Source organism: Microcebus murinus, chromosome 26 (assembly GCF_040939455.1).
Source record: "Microcebus murinus isolate Inina chromosome 26, M.murinus_Inina_mat1.0, whole genome shotgun sequence".
In the NCBI taxonomy this organism is placed as follows: domain Eukaryota; kingdom Metazoa; phylum Chordata; class Mammalia; order Primates; family Cheirogaleidae; genus Microcebus; species Microcebus murinus.
In genome coordinates this window covers 14,869,682-14,893,073 of record NC_134129.1, presented here as the reverse complement: position 1 = coordinate 14,893,073, position 23,392 = coordinate 14,869,682, and the positions used below count along the sequence as shown (strand labels likewise).

At 45.5% G+C, this 23,392-nt stretch overlaps 1 protein-coding gene across 1 annotated transcript in view; it reads right to left on the bottom strand.

Annotated features, from left to right (window-relative positions):
• The window catches only part of KDR (kinase insert domain receptor), a 51,176-nt gene extending 28,160 nt beyond the window's left edge, over positions 1-23,016 (bottom strand). Inside the window, exons 1-13 of the mRNA XM_075997955.1 lie at positions 22,678-23,016; positions 17,817-17,910; positions 15,645-15,841; positions 11,513-11,643; positions 11,114-11,282; positions 10,360-10,499; positions 9,491-9,668; positions 7,129-7,243; positions 6,871-7,034; positions 4,424-4,580; positions 3,379-3,502; positions 2,324-2,432; positions 1,160-1,504 (exon numbers count right to left, since the gene is read on the bottom strand). Of these exons, the coding sequence (XP_075854070.1) occupies positions 1,160-1,504; positions 2,324-2,432; positions 3,379-3,502; positions 4,424-4,580; positions 6,871-7,034; positions 7,129-7,243; positions 9,491-9,668; positions 10,360-10,499; positions 11,114-11,282; positions 11,513-11,643; positions 15,645-15,841; positions 17,817-17,910; positions 22,678-22,744 (1,990 nt within the window). The 5' untranslated portion in view covers positions 22,745-23,016. The remainder of the gene's footprint in view (positions 1-1,159; positions 1,505-2,323; positions 2,433-3,378; positions 3,503-4,423; positions 4,581-6,870; positions 7,035-7,128; positions 7,244-9,490; positions 9,669-10,359; positions 10,500-11,113; positions 11,283-11,512; positions 11,644-15,644; positions 15,842-17,816; positions 17,911-22,677) is intronic.
• Between the last annotated feature and the right edge of the window lie 376 nt (positions 23,017-23,392).

Here is a 23,392-nt window from a genome sequence, read left to right as displayed (position 1 = left end):
CCCTTCTCATCCGCCCCATGAGAGCTCTAGTGCTCCACATGAGAGATCGGGGCCAGTGGTTCTAAAGGAAATAGAGTCGCAACAAATGCAGGATGGGATTCGGGATCTGGAGAGTGAGGATGATGTTTCAGAAGAAGACGACTTAATTCTATATGAATCAATGTAGATGGTTGTACCGTACTTAAAAAAAAATAACACATCCCCTGAAAATAAGCCCGAGGGTGTCTTCTTGAGGAAAAATAAATATAAGACCCTGTCTTATTTTTGGGGAAACATGGAGCATCATAGGAAATGGGAAGGGACACTAAAAGGAGAAGAAAATGGAGAGAGATGGCACAAAGAGAAACTCCCTAATTTGCCTGACTGCCCCAGAGACGGAGCTATAGCTGTCCCTGGTCTTAGCACAAGGCACAAGGTTGGACAAATTGTAGAGAGAGGCTCCTAGGGGAATTCACAAAGCTATGTGCTCACTGAAATTATCATCCCATTGACCTTGAGCTATAGTTGACCTCATGGAATGACCCAGAGGTATAGGCAGTGGGTGTAGTTCCCTTCCCACGACTCTTCTAGGTCCTAAGCTCAGCCCATCATCCCACTCAGCCCATCCCATCCCATCCCACACAGTAGGTAGTACACACTGCCCTGGTATATGCCGCCATGTTCCATGATTAGAGCTACAGCAGGGAGCAAAACAGAGACCAACCCCTCTCCTCGTGGACACAGAGACCTCACTGTGCTCTGACTGCCCAGTGGTTGCCTATGCTCTCATCCTGCCCATCTTGTTCAGCACTGTGGACTTCTGGAACTCTCCTAGTTCATAGTAGGCATTCCACAAATATATATCTATTTAAATAAATGAATGCCCAAGAACAAGGCAGAAACTTCTCAGTTTCAACCTAATACCTTGCATATATCTTGCATGTACTTGAGTTACCCCATCATCAGGGTTAAAAGGAACCAAGTTATCTTCTTTTTTTCATATATCATTTCACCTTTATTAGCTTTTTTCTGCCTCAAGGACTTTCAGTGAATAAGATAAGTGTGTTTCAGTCTACTTCATAAGCTCCTAGAGGGTGGTAATTTTTGCACGACACCTGAAAGCAATACGTCCAAAGCATTCCAAGTGCCTCGGGACAACGCTCAGGAGTTGCCTCCCTACCTAGGACTGTGAGCTGCCTGACCACACAGTGTCTTCTCTTGGTCTTCCTGTCTTGAGCAAAGCAGACGTAGTCTCCCTGGTCCTGCAAGGATGCATTCTGGAGCTCCATGACCAAAATGTCATTTGTGCTGTTAGAGATCATGGTGGCATTCAGTTTCCAAAGAGTATCCAGGTTCTTGCAAAGAGGCGTGGGCAGCTCTCCCACGTGGATCGGCAGAGCCTGCTGCCGGCCAACCTTGTACCACGTAAGGTTCTCGAACGTCATCCTGTCCGCACTGCACCACAAAGACACGCTCTCCTGCTCAGACGGCTGGGTGCCAGGTTGCAAAGTAACTTCAGGACCCCCTGAAATGCAAAGCCCATAGTTAGAGGATAGTGATTTAACTTGGTGCAGCCCAGTATTGTTTTCTCATTGCCTTCAGACTGCTAGAGAGTACCAAAAGAAGTGAAGTTCTAGCACTGTCAGACAATGATAAGAAGATAACCGAACTAGATGATCCAGGTCCCCCAAAATGTATTATTTGACCAAAGTATAAATGAATTCCCTAGATATTTATCATATCTCCACTGTGAGCTCTAAACACAGTGTTGGGGACAAGGGAAAAAAAATTATCCAAAGCAGAGTATCTAATCATAATATAGAATTTTTAAAAACTTAGTCCCTCATTAATACATAACACTCAACACCATGAAAGCTACATTTATTCCAACCAATTAGCCCAGACTAAAATATTTTACTCAGTATAGTTGGCTAAGCTTATCCCTAAAATTAAAATGCATAAGCAAGATCAGCAGCTCTGGCAGGGCGCTGCTCCTGGGCCACTCCGTCTGCCTCCAGAAATGCCAACTCACCAAGCAGCCAGGTCACCCATATCTACGGAAGCTCAATGCACCGTGCCAGACGCTGACGGCCAAGACCCGAACATGACACACGGGACTTGTGGCTTAAGGCACCTGTGACACCATTCTCTCTCCACACAAGCCAAGTTGCAAATGTTTAATTCATGATCATTTACTTCATGAATGAAAGCACCAATTATCAACCCAAGTTCTCTTCCCAAACGCCATGCCCGTCACTTGAGTGGCAAGGACGACAGAGAGTCCCACCGCTAACGACCCACTGTTTGAGCCATCCAACCCAGCCCTCCAGAGACGTGCACTCACTGGTCACGTGGAAGGGGATGACCCTCTCCCCTCTCCCAGCTTTGTTGACCGCTTCGCATTTGTACAGAGCTGACACGTTTGCCGCTTGGATGATAAGGGTACTCACAGTCTGCGGAAAAAGAAACATGTCCCCAAATGTTTGGGATTTGGGTTTTTGGTTTTATTTTTATTTTTTTCAGATTTTGGAATATTTTGCCTTACAACCTTACCAGTTAGGCATCCCTAATGCAAAATTCGTAATGCTCCAGCGAGCATTTCCTTTGAGCGAAAGCATCATGTTGGCACTCAAAAAGTTTTGCATTTTGGAACATTTCGGATTTTCAGGTTAGGGATTGTCAATCTGTGTAATGATTGCTGCTGTGTATAGCTCAAACATTATACAAAAAGAACTTTGGAGACCATGAAATTAATGATGTGTTTTAATATAATGATATACATTTTCTCCTTCTCATGTTTATAAAATCAGAATCACTTTACACAGATGTATGATTGAATGGCATGGATATTTCATTTTTCTCTGATAAACTAACAAAAAATTAATGGTACTGCTAAAAGTCAATGTTGTTTTCAAATTGACTTAAAATGTTAGACTTTTATTATCCAGAGTCTTTGGATAATTTTATTTTTTTTTTGAGACAGAGTCTCACTCTGTTGCCCAGGCTAGAGTGCCGTGGTGTCAGCCTAGCTCACAGCAACCTCAAACTCCTAGGTTCAAGTGATCCTCCTGCCTCAGCCTCCCGAGTAGCCGGGACTACAGGCATGTGCCACCATGCCTGGCTAATTTTTTCTATATATTTTAGTTTCCCAATTAATTTCTTTCTATGTGTAGTAGAGACAGGGTCACGCTCTTGCTCAGGCTGGTTTTGAACTCCTGACCTTGAGCGATCCTCCCACCTCAGCCTCCCAGAGTGCTATGATTACAGGCGTGAGCCACCACCTGGCCCAGAGTCTTTGATTCTTAATTTCCAAATATGCCTCACATATGATTGTACCACCCTTCCATCCTTCCACGAAAGAGACAGAGACATTTTCAGACTAAAAAACTTCGGACTCACTTTGTTTCTCCCTTCGATTAGGGCAAATTGATTTTTGTTGACCTCGATTTTATTCCCTCCCTGAAAGTCCTCCACGCTTCTCCATTCTTTACAAGCATATGGGTTTGTCACTGAGACGCCCCGGCTGTAAGAAACACATACAGATCATGTTACAATTCAGTTTTTTCTTTCATTCGAATCAATAGAAAGGAAAAGAGTCAGACTTTGGTTCTGTTCTTAGAAATAACTTTCAGTGTAGCCCTGCCACGTTTTACCAGACTTGGCACCAAATAAAAATAGGCCCTGGCCATGAAGGAAAAGGTTCCAGGTAGATTGATTCAGGATACAGGGGGGAAGCCGCTATTCTGGGAACAAACATTCATTCATAAAATTGGATCGACAGGACAATTCAAGTTAAATGAGTTCAAAGGAAACAAGGAAACTTAGAAGCCATCGGGCTTCTTAAAGTCATTTCTCTGGGACCACGCATGGCCTCTGCAAAGGAAATGGCCTGCAACTGAGAAAGAAACTAGTCGTGGCCACTTTGAAAACAACAACAGGAAGGGGACTGCTTAGGGTGGTGGCAGGGTGGCTGTCGTTGTTGTTTTGCTTTTCCCTGAGGATGTCTGGACTTTTGTCGGGACGTGATAAGCTGGGACTGGGACGAGGAGGGCTGGGGCTGGGGCTGTCACCGATTCACACCCATCAGCATTTCCTCCAAGAGATAGACCTTCTCCCGGACAAGAAGCAGCCCGTTGATGGGCACAAGGAGAAATATCAGAGAGAGGCACGTGGCAAACTGAGCAAATCAGCCTGCACTGGGAGACTTGTGTATATAAGGGCTACCCCAAGAAAAGAAAGCTAGCTAATCCCAGAGTGGGATACCCTAAGCAAAGACAGCCCCTAAAATTGAAGACACAGAGAAGGAAGGAAGGAAATGTAGAGTACCGCTTGAGGGGAAACTTTCATAGGGCCAGCCTTGTAGGTTTAGGATGGAGGCATTTGCACAGCTTGGCTACACGAAATGCAAAACAGCAGGACGGGGAGAGCGCCTGGCCCTGCTCACCTGGGCTTGTTGGGACACTCTTCCTCCAACTGCCAGTACCAGTGGACGTGGTGCGGGGGAGGAACCGCGTAGACCGTGCACGTCAGTGTCTGGGTGGTGCCGTACTGGTAGGAATCCACCGGAGAGATCAGAGACTTCTCGCCGATCTGGGGTGGGACTGAACATGGGAAAAACCACGGTGGAATTACCCATCAGCTTTGCAGAATAAGAAGTAGAGGATTTCAGCAACTAAAGCTGACATTTTGTTAAAGCACATGATTTTGCCCCCACTTTCTTTTGCAAAGAACATCTAGCCTCGGAAACAGACCAGAATCCTAGTGATACTCATAAAATTCACGGTAAGCTAATCATAATAATAAACTAGTAAGCTGAGTGACTTCAGGCAAGTCTTACAACGCTGTGCCTCAGTTTTTCTTTTCTGCATGACAAGAGATAGTTCTCTCTGTCCTCTGAGTCTTGCAAGAGCAGGGTGAGACTGCAGAAAGAAAGTAGCTGGAATGGGATAAACACGCTTATTACATGCCAAGTGCTTTGGCATTAAGTCACTTAATCCTCACAACCACCATCATTGTCCCCGTGACACAAATAAGAAAAATTTAGTAAGTGGCAAAACCTGAAACAAATGAGACACTCCGACTTCTGACCTGAAGCACTTAACCACTCACTATAAAGTAAGGTGTCAATCTTTGCAGACGCATCCCTGCCACTGCCACCAGCTGAGCTTTTCAGTCCCTCCCCCTCCCCCACCTGTCTTCCTTCCTCCCTTCCTTCCCACTTCTCTCTCCTTTTTCTTTCTTTCTTTTCTGGCTCCCAAAGGCATTAGCACAAAACTATTTCCTTATCACTGTCAACCTAAAGCCTCATATTATATTTGCAAAACTTGACCTGCTTTTGCTGTTTATTTCATAGAGCAAGGAAAGTGCTAGGGTGAATCAAATGTTTGCTAACTTCACGAATCGATGCAATGGGGTTAGTCACTGTCTATTTTTCTCTCTTTATTTCGTGTTCGTTTCTTTCTCCCATCCTACGTACATGATCTCGGCTTCCTCTCCCCTCCCCCATCCCCCCCACCCCCATGCTGCTTCTAAGCAACCTTCCTGGAGCCTGTTATCTTTAAAATACTCCCTGAAAAGAGACATGAAGCCAAGCTCGGCAGACATACAGAGGAGTATCAGGACACATGGGGAAGCACCTTGATGTCATGATAGGACACCCTGAAGTTTATTTTTTTATTTGAGATAGAGTCTCACTCTGTTGCCCAGGCTAGAGTGCCATGGCGTCACCCTAGCTCACAGCAACCTCCAACTCCTGGGCTCAAGCGATCCTCCTGCCTCAGTCTCCCGAGTAACTGGGACTACAGGCATGCACCACCATGCCCAGCTTATTTGTTCTATATATTTTTAGTTGGCCAATTAATTTCTTTCTATTTTTAGTAGAGACAGGGTCTCACTCTTGCTCAGGCTGGTTTCGAACTCCTGACCTTGAGCAGTCCACCCACCTAGGTTTCCCAGAGTGCTAGGATTACAGGCATGAGCCACGATGCCCGGCCCGCCCTTAAGTTTTAATACACCATGCCAGTAGGGAGAACCAAGAACGACAACAGAGAAGCATTTCTCAAACTGGAGCAAGATACGAATGGATTTACCCTGGGAAAAAGCACTCTGGTCAAATAAATTTGTTAACTCTTGAACATTCTGCATCTCTCCCCCTGAGGAATGGCAATATACGTTAGCATGTTAAAGGCCCTGAGAAGTCCTGCAATAAAGAAACCTGGCTTGTATCACCTTATCACCTCCCACACTCACTTGACCACCACCCTTCTTCCCCCAGCCCCAAACATTTGTTTGTATCTTTAGCTTGAGAAAACGGAAGTCTAAATCATCCTCAAATCAAAAACTTACTATCTTCCCTTTACAGATTCAGATGCTAGACTCCTATCAAAAAAAAAAAAAAAAAAAAAGGATTCCAACCAAGACGATGGGTGTCAACTTCAAAAGGCTCAGAGCTGAAATGCACCAGCGAGTCCCTGACACATCCACTACAGCATTGAGCTGGAAGCTCCACACCAAGCCCAGGGAGAAGTTTCGCACATCTGTGCGCCAGGTGTGCGCCCCAGGGGAGAGGAACAGCCGTGACGTAGCGTGGGCCTGACAACTGTCGCTGCCGGCATTGCTAGTTCGCAGCGTTTGCCCATCGACTGCACCATGCATGCTAATCTCGCATTTGACCCCATATGGCGCGTCTACACGGCCTCATAAGCACACGCCGCTAGACCACACCGCCTCCCGTTGCATTTTGGCCTCAGCACCCTTTATATGCACAGCCCAGCCGTGATGTGGGGGACCCAGCGGGAGACAAAGGGAGGTGGCTTGTCTGTTTAGGGACACAGAAGCGCACGCACCCTTGGTCACAAATCTTGGCCAGAGAAGAAAACCGAACGAACTCACCATTCACAAGCAGAGACACCACGTGGCTCTGCTTCTCCTTTGAAATGGGGTTGGTGAGGACGACGGTGTAATTGCCCGTGTCTTTTTCACTCACTTCCAGAATGGTCAGCACGTGCCCCACTCTGATGGTGTGATTGGACTCGATGGGTCTTCCGTTTTTATACCTACGGAAAGAAAAGCCCTCTGGAATTAGGACGATCCGAGGGTTTGCTCTCATGGGAAAACGAAGCTTGGCGTCCACTCCCGGCAGTGAGTTACCATTTGATGTCAGGGGCCGGGTAGCCCAGGTACTTCACGGGGACTCGGACACGCTCCCCCACCGTGGCTTCCACCAAGGATTCCATGCCACTCCCAAAAGCAACAAAAGGTTTTTCTGCAAGAAAATGAAAATAATTTATTCTCCCAAGTGTCAGCTTCCTGCAGTCGTTTGGTTTCGTTTTCCATTTCAAGGGAAAAGTCAGAGACCCCTGGGGGTCTGAGTAGCTACGGTTCTGAGATCGTCTACACTACCTTCCCATGGGTCACGTTCTGGCTTCTCTCACACCTATAGTCTTTGTGTTTGCTTTTCTCTGGCCCCTGGTGTGCTCCCACAAGCCTACTGATTGCTCGAGTCTCGGTTCAGGCATGTGCTCCTCTGCACAGCTTTCTCTAAGCCCCACAGAGACCCCTTCTCCTCTGTTCCTACAACACCCTCTACACACACGCCATGTGTGGATGCCACCGGTCCTGAGACCTCTTCTCTTTATCTACACCTTCCTCTAGTCTCAGATAGAAAGCATCATTGACACACCTCCTAAAGTTTTATCTCCTGCCTTGACTTCTCTGGGTTCCAGGCTTATGGATTAAATATCTCCACTAAGATGCTTAATGGGCATCCCCAAATGAACATGCCCAATGCTGTTTCCCAAATCTCACTCCCGTCTCGAACTTCCCTCTCTTAGTAAACAGCAGTCCCATCTACTCGGCTGCTCACGCTACAACTCTACAGTCATCTCCCACTCTTCTCCTTAACACCCCACAGCCAATGAATCCATTGTCACCCATCTGTCAGCAGATCCTGTTGACCCTTCCTTCAAAACTTATCCAGAACCTGGATCCCTTCTTACCACCTCCACCCTTGGTCTCCATTCCTTGGCCAAGCCACCCCCCATCTCTTGCCTGGATTATTGCAATGAGCCTCTTAACTGGCCTCCCTACTTCTGCCTTTCCATCCCTAAAGTATTTTGTATAACAGAATAATCCTATAAAAGCATAAGTTAGAGTGCATCTCTCTCTGCTCAAAACCCTCTGATGCATTCCCATATTATAAAGTCCGAACTCTGCACCAAGGCTTGTAAGTAGGGTGCCATATAAATATTATCATCTAAACAGACATTTGTGGGAGTGGAAGGGAGTAAATTAAAAATTAAGGTGATTTATGCAAAGCCCCACAGAAAGCCAATGAATCCCCAATTCAATTACAGTCGACCCTTGAACAAGACAGATTTGAACCGAGCGGGTCCACCTATAAGCAGATTTTCTTCTGCCTCTGCCACCCTTGAGACAGCAAGATCGACCCTTCTCTTACAGCCCCTGCTCAGCTACTCGATGTGAAGATGACAAGGACGAAGACCTCCATGTTGACTCACTTCTACTTAATGAATAGCAAATCGATGTTCTCTTCCTTAAGATTTTTCTTATAACATTTTCTTTTCTCTGGCTTACTTTATTGTAAGAATACAATCAAATAATACATATAGGATACAAAATGCATGTCCATCGACTGATTGGGATGGGCAAGGCTTCTGGTCAAGGCTATTAGTAGTTAAGTTTCAGCGAGTCAAGAGTTAGATTTTTGACTTTGTGGGGGTTCAGTTCAATGCTCTCCACCCCTGTATTGTCCTAGGCGGGACATTGCCAAATGTTTCCTCAATTTACAAAGCTGTTGCTTTTTCGAGGAGGCCTCTCTGCCTTGCAATGAAATGAAATTTTAAAATAGACCTTAGATGATAGCACTCTGCTTATTATAGGAATAATTACAACAGCAGCAACAACAGTAACAAGCAACATTTTAGTGAGCACTTACTATGTCCGCGTATCTCATCTTGAAAGCTGAGATTTGAACCCGGGTCCCTGACCGCAGAGTTATGCTCTTAACCTCTAGGTCATGGGGCCTCCCCGGCAAGAACTCAAAAGTATCTTATGGGCCGGGCACAGTGGCTCACGCCTGTAATCCTAGCACTCTGGGAGGCCTAGGCGGGCGGATCGCTTGAGGTCAGGAGTTCAAAACCAGCCTGAGCAAGAGCGAGACCCCGTCTCTACTATAAATAGTAAGAAATTAATTGGCCAACTAACATATATAGAAAAAATTAGCCGGGCATGGTGGTGCATGCCTGTAGTCCCAGCTACTTGGGAGGCTGAGGCAGGAGGATCGCTTGAGCCCAGGAGTTGGAGGTTGCTGTGAGCTAGGCTGACGCCACGGCACTCACTCTAGCCTGGGCAACAAAGCGAGACTCTGTCTCAAAAAAAAAAAAAAAAATCTTATGAATGAACAAAGTAAGAATCACTAAGGGATCTGAATTTATTTAAATGATCTCACCCGTCAAGGCACGGAATAATTTCCGAGGAGACCTCGGCTTACCGTGGACTCGGACAAAGGTGCTGTTGCGCTTGGTCATCAGCCCGCTGGAGGCCACACAGGTGTACCAGCCTTGGTTACTGCGCGTGACACCATCTATCGTCAAGGTGCTCAAAAATTTCTTCACCTCACTCTCAGACGGGCTTTTTAGCTCCCGATTTGTAAATTTCTTGTGTTGATCCTGAAAACAAGAGTTTCCTGAACGTCCAGAGCCCCCAGACTGGGTGACATCACCCAATATCTTCCAGCTACCCCGCCCCCCAAATTAAGACTTGGCCCTTGGGGAACATTATTTATCCCTATAATAGGGACTCCGGAACTTCTAACAGCATGCAGGCAACAAATACATTTGGCTTCGGGAGAAATAAATGGAAGCAGCGGGATGAGGATTTTCAAAACCTCGCAAGGTGAGCATGAGACGCATACAAACTGCAGCGACATAAGCAAACGGGACCGCCCTTTAAGGAAAATATATGTCATCTCGTGCCACCTCTGAAGGAGAAATTCCCTTAAAGGGAAAATAGATCAAGCACTTTGGAGAACAGAAAAATAACATAACATGGAAAGATGCAATCACCAGGAGAAAACTAATATTCACAGCCTGATTGTAGCAGAATGGACATAGTTCCTGGCTTTTCATCTCTCTGTGAGTGCTGTGTGCTTTGCAATGCTCTTAAAATATGTGTGTGTGCACACGTGTGTGTGTGTGTGTATGCACATGTGTGTGTGTGTGTGTGTGTACACACGTGTGTGTGTGTGTTTTCAAGCCTGTATATTTTAGCCGGCCAGAAAGTCCCCTATCTCTCCAGCAAACTCCTTTGGGGCTTATTATCACAGTATTTGGAAGTCTGGCTTTGAATTGTTAGTGTCACCTTCAAAGAGTGGTGTTCCCAGCTGAATTCAACCCTGGCGTTTAGTTCAGTTCTTGCTGTGCAATTTAAGACAAGCTTCTCTCCGACAGAGAGCTCAACTTCGTGAGCCGGGCTCAGAAGGACATCATAAATCCTATACCCTGGAGCAAGTCAATTGGAAAAAAAAAAAAAAAAAAAAAAACAGAAAGTGAGAGGGGAAAACAAACCTATAACTTGTCACAAATGATTTTAAAAGTCAGGCCGTTTAAAACCATGCTGCACATCCTTTTTCCCTAAGGGCTTCATCACTACTTGGTAGCTCCTAGGAAAATGGGCTACAGAAATTTACAAAGCACTTTTTTCAGGGATTTCAAAAATGTTGAAGCCCGTTGGATCGAAAAAGAGTAAAATTTCAGTGGTTTGGAGCCCTAGGCCAATGGGGTCAGCTTTGGCAAATTGCTTAACTTTCCATAAAATAAGTGTGATTAAAAGAATTGATAGTAAGCAGTGCTCTGAACATTGAATTTTTCATAAAATTGCCTCCAACAATACAATTCTTTTTAATCCTTGGTCTAGGCAAGAAAGGAGACAAATTCCATTGCACATGGGTTTACTTGGTAGAGAAGAGCAGTCGTAATGAATCGCCCGACACCATATCCTGAATTGACTTATTTTTCGATGTCCCTGTCCTTTACCTTAATCTCCAAGACCTTTCTATAGGGAGTCCCTCTTAATCGTCTGATATTAGCAATGCGGAAAGGAGCTGTCCTCTTACCTACAACTGCAACTATGTATGTAATGGACTGGTAACTTTCATCATTAATTTTGGCTTCGCAGAAGACCATGCCAGCATAGCTGATCATGTAGCTGGGAATAGTAAAGCCTTTCTTGCTGTCCCAGGAAATTCTGTTACCATCAGGAACAAACCGCCTTTCTGGATACCTCTGTTTAATAAAAAGAAATATCAAATATGTAATCCAGTACCGAAAATGAACGCCACGTACAATGATCACTGATGAATTTACCTTATTCCTAAGAACACATTCGTTGTCATCTGACTCTTCCTAAAGGATCTTTTAAAACTCATTGTGGGGTATTTTAAACAAGCTGCCCATCTTACTATTAGGTTAAAATTATAAAAACTCGAGAGATGGTTGAAGAAGACGTAACTTACCGCACAAAGTGACACGTTGAGGTTTGAAATGGACCCAAGACATGGAATCACCACAGTTTTGTTTTTGTTCTCGGTAATATACACAACTTCATGCTGGTCACTGACAGATGCAATAAATGGAGATCTGTAATCTAGAAGGAGATTTTGTTCCGTCGGTGAGTTAATGGTATTTACTAGAAAAGCTGGTCATCTTTGAAGTTCCTAAACTCTAACCAGAGAAGTGAATGATTGGAAATGACACCTCACGCAAGCAAAAGTATCCACAGGTTAGCCTGCTGATAGACTTCTGGCTCCAAGGATATGCCACAGGAAGGGTGTGTGTGTGTGTGTGTGTGTGTGTGTGTGTGTGTGTGTGTGTATTCGTGTGTATGAAAAATTTGAAAACAAACTGTCAGCTGAGATAGCCTCCTTTTACAAAATTCATCAAAAAGTAGAATATATTCTATAGACTCCACATTTTAACATTATATTTTTTTCAAAATTCCAATGTCAAAATTCAAAATGCAATCACACTGTTTTCAAAATTTAAATTTTAAAGTTAAATCTACACACTTTATTTTTTTTTATAGAATTACAAGGGGAAAGAAGCAATACACACTTTATTGACAAGTTTTACTGATGTTAAAAAGAAATTAATGTTCTCTCTCTTTAGATAAATATTGTAAATGCCATGAAAACAAATTAATGGATCTCAAAGGATCTCTAAATTAACAGGAAATAACTAACAACTTTTGAATTCGATTATATTTAAGAGAATTTTTTTTTTGTTTTTTATTTATTTATTTATTTATTTTTTTTTTTTGAGACAGAGTCTCGCTTTGTTGTCCAGGCTACAGTGAGTGCCGTGGCGTCAGCCTAGCTCACAGCAACCTCAAACTCCTGGGCTCAAGCGATCCTCCTGCCTCAGCCTCCCAAGTAGCTGGGACTACAGGCACGCGCCACGATGCCTGGCTAATTTTATATATATATATCAGTTGGCCAATTAATTTATTTGTATTTATAGTAGAGACGGAGTCTCACTCTTGCTCAGGCTGGTTTTGAACTCCCGACCTCGAGCAATCCGCCCGCCTCGGCCTCCCAGAGAGCTAGGATTACAGGCTTGAGCCACCGCGCCCAGCCTAAGATAATGTTTTATGTGAGCATATTAAGACCCTGAAGACTAGAGATGTGGCTCTTTATAAAATAATATTTAATAGTCATTCCCTTTAATTTAAAAATTCAGCAGTCATTAATGTCTTTCAAAAATTTGAAGGCCGGGCGCGGTGGCTCACGCCTGTAATCCTAGCACTTTGGGAGGCCGAGGCGGGCGGATTGCTCAAGGTCAGGAGTTCGAAACCAGCCTGAGCGAGACCCCGTCTCTACCAAAAATAGAAATAAATTAATTGACCAACTAAAAATATATATATACAAAAAATTAGCCGGGCACGGTGGCGCATGCCTGTAGTCCCAGCTACTCGGGAGGCTGAGGCAGGAGGATCGCTGAGCCCCGGAGTTTGAGGTTGCTGTGAGCCAGGCTGACGCCACGGCACTCACTCTAACCTGGGCAACAAAGTGAGACTCTGTCTCAAAAAAAAAAAAAAAAAAAAAATTTGAAAAGCCACCATGCCAAAGATGGAGAACAAAAACTAAACCATGATTTATACAATATTAATACACTGCTGGGAATCGACTCCGTTCCCCAGAGATAAAGATGGTATGGTGTGGACTCATGCTTCAAATCTCCGAGAGATAAACATTTCACACTGGTTGGCCCAACACATCTGATCAAGTATTGTCAGAGCACTTCATGATGGTCGTCTCTCAAAGCGAAGAAAGAGTTAATTAAACCAAAGGGCAGAAAGGCAGCTCACTCCCTGCAACTGCAGAAGTTTGATTTCCTTCCCAGCTGGAAAGCACGGAAAATCAGCCAATCTAGCCCACCACCCGCCACAGCCATTATCTTAGAAGGCCAGGGCCCACTTCCTGGCTCCAACCATTGCTGGGGGGGATCGGGGTCAAAAGACCAGGGAAGTAAGGTGGAGACCAGAGGAGACATTAAAGGCCTGCCCATAGGGAATACTTCAGTGTTTTCTTTCCCATTGTTAAACTCCATGACCAAAATCTTGGACAGTCCAACTCCTACAATACCAGGCTTACATATAAAAGCAGAACGTACTGGTGTACTCAAAGACGGGGAGTGTTCAAATAAACTGCACTAGAGATTCTTTTTTTTTTTTTTTTTTTTTTTTTTTTTTGAGACAGAGTCTCACTTTGTTGCCCAGGCTAGAGTGAGTGCCGTGGCGTCAGCCTGGCTCACAGCAACCTCAATCTCTGGGGCTCAGCGATCCTCCTGCCTCAGCCTCCCGAGTAGCTGGGACTACAGGCATGCGCCACCATGCCCAGCTAATTTTTTGTATATATATTTTTAGTTGGTCAATTAATTTATTTCTATTTTTGGTAGAGACGAGGTCTCGCTCAGGCTGGTTTCGAACTCCTGACCTTGAGCAATCCACCCGCCTCGGCCTCCCAAAGTGCTAGGATTACAGGCGTGAGCCACCACGCCCGGCCGAGATTCTTAATATTGCCTACCTTTCGTCCACATGTTATGAAAAATTACATAACTTGCTCACGGAGCGAGACTTTGGAAGCTAAATTAACCCTTGGACGTAAGACTGAAGCCATTCAGTAAATTGATTCTATTTCGGTCCCCCCCCCCCAAAAAAAGGAAACAAACAAAAGAAACCCAAACAACCACCCATCCTCTCAAAATAAAATATTTACTGTAACTCATGAAATGCATTTTCACATGTCTCCAAGTTTCCTGACTTAGGGAGAAGGAAATAACGAGATATTATGGGAGAGGTTCATCTTGCAGTATTTCCAGACAGGCTGAAAGCAGGAAATCCTTGCAATCTTCTGAGAGAGCCTCATCTCCCAAGACTGCCAGATCAAAAGGAGCCAGAAATTCTCTAAGATCTGAGCCTTGTCTCTTTCAAATCCTGCAGAGGAGAGGAGGAAGGCACAGAATTCTGTCTTTGGGAGAAAATAACTCTCAAAAGCTGTGCAATCCGGGAGTAACATAGGTTATTTAGATGTGGCCTCTACTTGCCCACTACCCTGACTACAATCTGCAGTGAAACGTAAATGGAGATACGTAAGTGTATGCCCCATAGCTGATGAAATTCCTGTCCTATAAAAGTTGCATCTGGAAAAAAAGTCCAAGTCATCTTTATCTGCCTCAAATCCTCTGGGATTTATGAGACGTATAAATGGGTCAATAAAATGTCTTTCAAAGTTAATCTTCACTGAAAAAAAAAAAAATCTTTAGTATACTCAACCAAAATATGATGCAATGCCTACATTCCCACAAGTTATATTATAGATATCTCATTAAACTAAGCTCATTAGGTTTTCACAGGTAAAAGGAATAGTATAAGATTTTTGAAACACAAAAGAAAGCATGACTCATATTATACATATTGAATATGTATAACATTATATATGGATGTTAAGTCAGTCTCTGTGGCGTCAATTCCAAAGTGCAAATCCTAGAATGACTGGCATATCATCCATGATTTCAGTCCAAACAAGCAAAGGAAAGAAATACTGTCCTCAAAAGGCCCCCTGAAGCACCTTTCTTTGCACACAAAGTGTAGGAATTGTTCTTTATAAAGTATAAGTAAGAAAAAGAAAGTTCCTACGCACAAAAAAAACTCCAGAGCCCTCAGCAAGAATGCTTCCCTATGCATTCTTGGGGAAATCTCCTCTCTGCTGCAGATAACTTATCTCTCCGCAAGAAAACCTCTCCATAATTCATCACCAGCTCATCCTTGATTTCAAGAATTTCAGGTTTTCTTCTTAAACATCAGAAAGCTTTGAGTAAGTCTCCACTGCCAGGGGTGGACACAGATCTACCTTGGGAACAAAGCTCAGGACCAAACTCACTGGGCAAAAGAGAGGTACCAGGGCCGGAGTTCCAGAGCCCTTCCAGAGCCTTCTTTAACAGGGGAAGCCTCAGGAGAGGATTTTGTGCATTCCAGTTGGCAAACAGCCCTCCGGGCAAGCCTTTTGTTGTGCACAATTCTTCTCTGCGCCCATTGTGTTTTATAATTAGTGAACAGACGTGGGAAGTGAATTCTATTCCACCGCTTACCTTGAACGTGGACATAAATGACTGATGCCAAGTCAGTTTCCCGGTAGAAGCACTTGTAGGCTCCAGTATCATTTCCGATCACTTTGGGGATTGTGAGTGTCTTGCAGAAGAGGCTGTCGCTGCACTCTGTTATCCCCACCCTGTCCCCAGCGCCGCTCTGATTGTTGGGCCAAAGCCAGTCCAAGTCCCGGTGTCCTCTGAAAAAAAAAATTAATTCCAGACAGGCATTCATGGGAGGTGCCCTGCTATAAGGCTGTCTTTAAGAAAACGGAAGATTTGGTCCTCAAACTTTCTAGAAACTCCTCAACAGGCAGATTCGAAGCCTTCTACCAACGATGACAGGTTGGGATGACAACGTGACAAAAAGCCACGGGCTCGGCTTCAGAAGTCACTTACGGAGATGCCTGAGTTTTCTATTAAGCAACGCATTCTTTCATTCACCAAGTATTTATTAAGCATCTACTACGAGCCAAGCATTGTTAAGGACCGGGCATAGAGCAGTAAAGGAATTAGAACAAAAATCAACACCCTTATGGAACCTCAGTCAAACTGCAGGAGACAGGTAATTAAAAAACAAGTACAATTTATGGCATAAAACATGGTGTTTGGTCCAAAATGGAGAAAATTACGGAAGATGCAAAGAAAAGGGGAAGAGTTCTGGAAGGAGGGGCTCGATGAGGCTGGCCACATGAACACGGGGAGAAGCAGTATTCAGGGCAGAGAACACAGCACGTGGAAAGGCCCTGGGGTGGGTGCACGTTTGGAATATTAGAAGAAGAACAGCAAAGAAGCCAGGGGGAGCCAAGTCAGAGTGAGCAAGGGAGAGAGTAAGAGGAGAGGTTAGGAAGGAAGGAAGTGGAACTAAGAGACTTGTAGGACCTTTCAGGACTGAGTTCGAACATAGATTACTCGCACTACAGCATTTCTCTAGCCCAAGAAGAGAAGGCCCCAAGGAAGACAGTCAACACCAAGAAGAACGTGACACTATGGGCCCTTCGTTCAGAGAACTTGAAATCTCCATGAAGTTGCAGCTCCATGGGTGAAGTTGCTTTTAACATACTCCATAGCTTTTTCAGAACACAAGAAAAATGTATGCAGAGTTTTAAAAGGGAGTGTGGAATATTTGGAGATTTTAAATAACCTTGGTTTTCGAGGGAAGGTTAAAAGAAAATATGATAGGAAATGTGTCTTGAACTAGCAAAGCTAAAGAAATAGCACCTGCTACTATGTTTTTTGGTTTTTTTTTTCCCCAAGGGCTGGGTATTGGTGGCTTATCCCTGATAAGGAGGCTGGGGTGTCCCCTACACCCTGCAATCTAAAATAGACCTGCGTCATTCTGCTGGAAGCTTGGTACTTGTCAAGTGTGAAGCAATGGCAATGAGTTGCCCAAGGTTCTTTTGGACCCGGAGGGCGAAGTCACCTCCACTTGTCTTGTTCTCTGCCAAAAACCACCGTGGTCCCAAGAAGCCTTCAGGTCTTTCATGCATGATTGCTACATTAAACCCCAAGCTTTTCTATCTTTCCTTCTTGGGTAGGGGCTGGAAGGTAAAATTTAAACCCTCTTCTTCTTACCAAAGAGGTCTGCTTCCCCAGTTATCAAAAATCAATAGCATGACTTCTTGGGAGCCAGTGGGAGGAGAAACATTCTAGAATACCAAGCCAGAGCATGGGAGGTGCATTGCCTAGGCAATACATGCACTCAGTAATATTACTGGCTAACTATTAAATTAGTATACTATTATAGTCATAATTTTATTATAAAATAAAATTCTTAGAAAGGGCCAAAAAAGGTGTCCAAGAGTCATACTGAATATAATAAATATGGCCCAAAACATGGTCTCAACCCTTCATTCGATATTATTCATTCATTCAATATTTATTGAGTGTCTACTTACTATATGCTAGGTACTATACCAGTTATTGGTGTGCTGGGTGTGTGCTTGTATGTGTGTTGGCAGACAGTAGTAGGAAAAAGTACCAGCAAAATAATACAGAATTTTTGAGAGAAGACCTTTCTTATTTTTTCATTATTACATGAGTTCTTAGAAACTTCATTACTTACAAACAATTACTACAACTCTATTGTAACTCTGCTGTAATGGAAATTATTTTTCCCTCAATAAACAATGAGTTGTTTAACACAGGAAGTCTGAATCTAGAATGAATCCTTACCTGCAATTAATTTGAAGAGTTGTATTAGCCATAACTGTGAGTATGTCTTTTTGTACGCTGAGCTTGGGCGGAGCGAGAGAAGCACTAGGCAAACCTAAAAACAAATTAAATAAATGAATGTAGCTGCCTGGGAGTTAGACCCAGTAGGAAACACCTTCCCTAAACAATGCACACGCTATACTTTAAAAGGCCTCTTCAGCAATTCATTGTATAAAACTGGGGATTTACTTTTCACCATTCTCAGTAAAAGTTCACAAGCTGTGTCATAACAGGAAGAATGGGCAGATGGTCATAAACCAACACAACAGTTCTGCAATTCAGGGACCCAGGGTGGAGTTCCTGTTTTCCTGCATTGCCAACTTCAAGGTCTTACAAAAGGATATGGGACATTGAAATCAAATGAACCTTCATCTGATGATCTCACTCCCTGGGGAAAGGACCCACTGGCATTTCTTATAAAATGTAGGATGTACACATTTGACTAAATTGCTGATGAACCAACACTACTTAGCATGATTTCTGCATGGCTCATCTATGGAGCCTGAAGGGCGTAAGAGTGTCCATGACCTTGTCTCATTTTCCCTGATGGATTTTCTAGTGTACTTCCTTCCTCTGGTACCCGAACTGTCCAGGTTGAAACAATGGTTCAGAAAGACTGTACATTCAAACTGGGGCAGAGGAATCAAGGAAGAGAAAACATTTTCCAATTTCATGCATACCGTGTTTCCCCCAAAATAAGACAGGGTCTTATGTTTATTTTTTCTCAAGAAGACACCCTAGGGCTTATTTTCAAGGGATGTGTTATTTTTTTTTAAGTATAGAACAACAATCTACACTGATTCAAATAGAGTGAAGTTGTCTTCTTCTGGAACATCATCATCACTCTTCAAACCCTGAATTCCATCCTGAATTTCTTGCGACTCTATTTCCTTTAGAACCAATGTTTTCTTTGGCCCCAATCTCTCATGTGGAGCATTAGAGCTCTCATGGGACAGATGAGAAGGGCTGCTTGTCTTTTTACCACTCCACCAAGAAATGCTTGGGTTGTGCAGATGCTCTGCGTAGCCACGCCCATCGCTAGGTCTTATTTTTGGGGTAGGGCTTCTCTTGTGCAGATGCTTAGAAATCCTGCTAGGGGCCGGGCGCGGTGGTTCACGCCTGTAATCCTAACACTCTAGGAGGCCGAGGTGGGCAGATTGCTCGAGGTCAGGAGTTCGAAACCAGCCTGAGCAAGAGCAAGACCCCGTCTCTACTATCAATAGAAAGAATTTAATTGGCCAACTAATATATATAGAAAAAATGAGCAGGGCATGGTGGCGCATGCTTGTAGTCCCAGCTACTCGGGAGGCTGAGGCAGGAGGATGGCTTGAGCCCAGGAGTTGGGTAGGTCTTATTTTAGGGGAAACACGGTACATTCCTATGAAAATCCTTGTCTTCAGAAAGCAGTACTAAAAAAAGTGTAATCTAATGAATTACAACTGGGGAATCTCAATTTACTAATCAAAGTTCTGAGCTCATCCTGACACCAAGCTTGGAATACAAGAAACCTGTTTTGACCTAAAGGCTCAAGAGCCAGAGAAATACTCTGGGATAGATTCCTTGCATGGGTCACTCCACAGCAAGATAACTGAGTTCTCCATGAGCTAAATGTGAAGAGCTCACAGGTGTTGAAAAAGCAACAGAGAAAGAAAATCTGTCCACTATGCTATGGTCTTAATACACATCAAGATGTTCAAAACACCAGCTTACAAAGCAATTGATGCTGGGCAAACACCCAAGCTTCCTAACTCACATCAACTAATAACAAACGACTCTCTAGGCTGAAACTGGCATTGACCTTGTTGGGCAAACAAGGGAGTATGAACAAATATGAGCAAGCATGAGACAATCTGAATAAAGAAAGTATAAGCAAATATCCAGTGCAAATATGCAATGCATTCAATCCGTGGACCCCAGTGTGAACAACTGCAGGAAAAATGAACAATTGATTGCATGTGTTCTCACACACCTACCCACATGGGCAAAATAGGCCACGGACATAATTGCAGATTTCTTGATCAATAACACAGTTTTTCTTAATTAAAACAAAAACCTAGAGACTTATTTACATCCTAAATCTCAAGAACTAATTGGCATTGGTACACTGGCACTGACTTACTGTGTTTGCGCAGTGATTTTTAAAACTCCAGGCTGTGTCCGAATATCCCTGGGCCTACAAATCTGCTTTTTAACACGTGACCCTGTCATACATGGTCCCTCTGGGACAGCTACTGGTCTGGCTAGTCATGTTCAGTTAGTTAGCACAATACTTTGTGATAGGAAGGAAGGAACTGCCCTCAAAGTAGGCAAAATTTTTAAAAGCAAAGGAGAAGCCTTCTAATAATGGAGACCCACTTTGTTTAAGACAAAGAAAATAAAAAACAATTTATTTGGATGAATACGAATTTCAAACTTGACCGGGAAGCACAAGGTTGAGAAACCTGTTGAAAACATTGCAAACAACTCACACAACAATCCACATGAGAAAGAATTCAGGATATGGGCACCTTCACTGGAGAGAAAGAAAAATTGTAGCAAAATGACTCAGCTCTCCATAAGCTATGCTGACCACCACCCCACCCCCCGCCACCAAAATAAGAGACTCTTGAAGATTCCTGAAACTTATTGCCATAGATCTCACACTCCAGACAGACCTTCCCATGTAAAAATATTTTTTTAAGTATGTCCTTCATTCATAGCAAGCCAAGACACCACTGTACAATTCTAAAGACACATCTACGACAAAAATCTATTCGACAAGGCTATCCATGATAACTTCAAATTCATGTCTGTAGATCAACACTTATTTTATTTTTTTGCTCCATTAAGCTTCATTCATTTTCATTGGCAAGCTTGAGCTCTACTGTTCAAAAATTTCTAAAGAAATAACTGCAAGAGGTACATGCATTCAATAAAAAGCCTTTTTAGGCCGGGCGCGGTGGCTCATGCCTATAATCCTAGCACTCTGGGAGGCCGAGGCGGGCGGACTGCTTGAGGTCAGGAGTTCGAAACCAGCCTGAGCAAGAGCAAGACCCTGTCTCTACTATAAATAGAAAGAAATTAATTGGCCAACTAATATATATAGAAAAAATGAGCCCAGCGTGGTGGCACATGCCTGTAGCTCCAGCTACTCGGGAGGCTGAGGCAGGAGGATCGCTTGAGCCCAGGAGTTTGAGGTTGCTGTGTAAGCTAGGCTGATGCCATGGCACTCACTCTAGCCTGGGCAACAAAGCAAGACTCTGTCTCAAAAAAAAAAAAAAAAAGCCTTTCTATGTTCAAATTCCATAACCAATATTAATTAATTTGGGCACTGTTACCCTTCCAGCTCCAAGACGGGAAGGACAAACAACAGCGCCACTGTCTCTAGAATCTGGTGGCACCAATTACAGCCCAATCCAATTAAGCAAGTAACACACTCCACGAGGGCAAGCTCGCCATTATATTCAGGGCAACCCGATTATGGTGACCACTGGCGCACTAAGAAACACCCCCGGCTTAAAAGCAACTCACTTATTTGTGGAATACAGAGCAACCACATGTTCCAGACCCTCATTCTCTTCCCATAAAGGGGGAGAGTCCTTGTCAGGGACAAATGAGTGTCCGTGCTGGAGCTGGCCCTGATGAAACAAGTCATTATTAAGAAAATTCAATCACCGTAGGCAGATGATCTTGGAACTGCATGTGAACGCGCCTGTCTTTTAAGACATGTGATTCTTTTCTTGTTCGATGCAAGGAATTTTTTTTCCCCTGAATTATCTGGCTTTTTTTTTTTTTTTTCCTTCTCTGACCCGTTCCCCTTTCTCGCCCTCCAAAGGGTGGAAATCTGGGAATGAGCAAAGTGTGGCTGCAGAAAAGTGGTATCATCTAGAAGAGGAAGAGGAAGAGGAAGAGGAAGAGGAAGAGGAAGAGGAAGAGGAGAGAAGAGAAGAGAAGAGAAGAGAAGAGAAGAGAAGAGAAGAGAAGAGAAGAGAAGAGAAGAGAAGAGAAGAGAAGAGAAGAGAAGAGAAATAGCTATTGCATCAGGAGCGTGTGCTTCCAACTAAAGGATACGGAAATTTTGGGTGGCAGAGTGTGGGGAGTGGCGCGAAAAGTAGGTACCAAGCCGCGCAGGGTAGATTTTCAGGACTTGAACTTCCGATTATCCGCTCACTCCAAGGACCAAAGGTCTTGGAAAGATGCGAAAAGTTTTCCGTAGGAAAGCTGACTGTTACTTGGAGACACTTGGGGAAACTGTCACAGCTCCCGGGACAAGCACCAACTTCCCCCCTTCTAAGAGGAGAGCGCTGTCCCGCACCAAGGAAGGAGAAAAGTGTCCCCGCCCTGCGGACCTCACTTGGCGCGGTGAGTACGCGCGCGTATTCCAGCCCGGGGACGGCGGGCCGTCCCGGCTCAGGTCCTGCAGAGGCAGAGCTGGGGGGCAGGCGGGATCGGGGTGCCCCGGCCCGAGCTCCCCGCAAGGCTTCGTTCCGCGCGCAGCCGGACCGCGTCTCAGCGCCTGTTCCCGCCTGCGGGGCCACCTCCCGCCCCCGCCTCCCGGGAGCCCGAGGGCGCGTCGGCTCCGCGGGACTCGCTCCAGCCGAGTCCCCAGGCGGAGACCAGCGTCACGGAACTGGGCTAGAGCGCCGGAGAACGTCGGCTGGCTGGGTAGCCTTGGGCCAGCCTCCGAGCCTCAGTTTCCCCACCGGTAAATGAAGGAACCCACAAAGTGTCAAGTCCCTTCCCAATGCTCCAGCTCTGTGATTCCGAGTTGGATCGAGCCTTCCAGACGCTGTCCGCCCGCACCCGACCTCTCCGCCTCGCCCCCGGGGCGTGGGCTCCTTACCCACGGAGGCGGCCCGGGTCTCCACGCACAGCCACAGGGCGACGGCCAGCAGCGCCTTGCTCTCCATCCTGCACCGGAGCCGGGCGCGGCGCCCCGGACCCGGGAGCCGCTTCCCTGTCCCCACGCCTGCCGGGCGAAGGAGACGCGGGGTGGCAGCAGCGCGGGACCCCGAAGATGCCCCGGCCCCGGCCGCGGCTGCGGGGGACTCCTGCGTGCGCCCGCGGGAGAGGCTCCCCGGCTGCGGGACGGGCTCTGCGCTTTCTGGAGCGCGCAAGTGACGCCCGGCGCGGGCGGAGGAGACGCGGCGGCCACGCGCAGCCTGCTCGCCCGGGGTCCCGGGACTGCGCGGGGTGCGAGCGGGCGCCGCGACTCTAGAGCGCTGGGGCGGGGCCGCGGGGGGCGGGGCCGCGGGGCGGGGCGTGGAGGGGGCGGGGCTCTCCTGTGCCGCCGGCCCCGCCCCTCACCCGGGTACCGGCCGGGGTCTCGTGCCCCCCGCGCCTGCTGCAGCCCTCCCCTTTCCCCGGGAGCCCGGGACTGCGCCGCGCCCGAGTCGCCGCGGGGAGAACATCTCGGCTCTGGAGGGAACAAACTGCAGCTGGTCACCGGCTCTAAGCCACTCCAAGAGCCACTTGGCCTCTGGCCTCATTGGTTTGGGAGCATCACCAGGAGCGCAGGCCAAGCGCAGGAACCAACCCTCTTAGCGTCGCGCGCATCT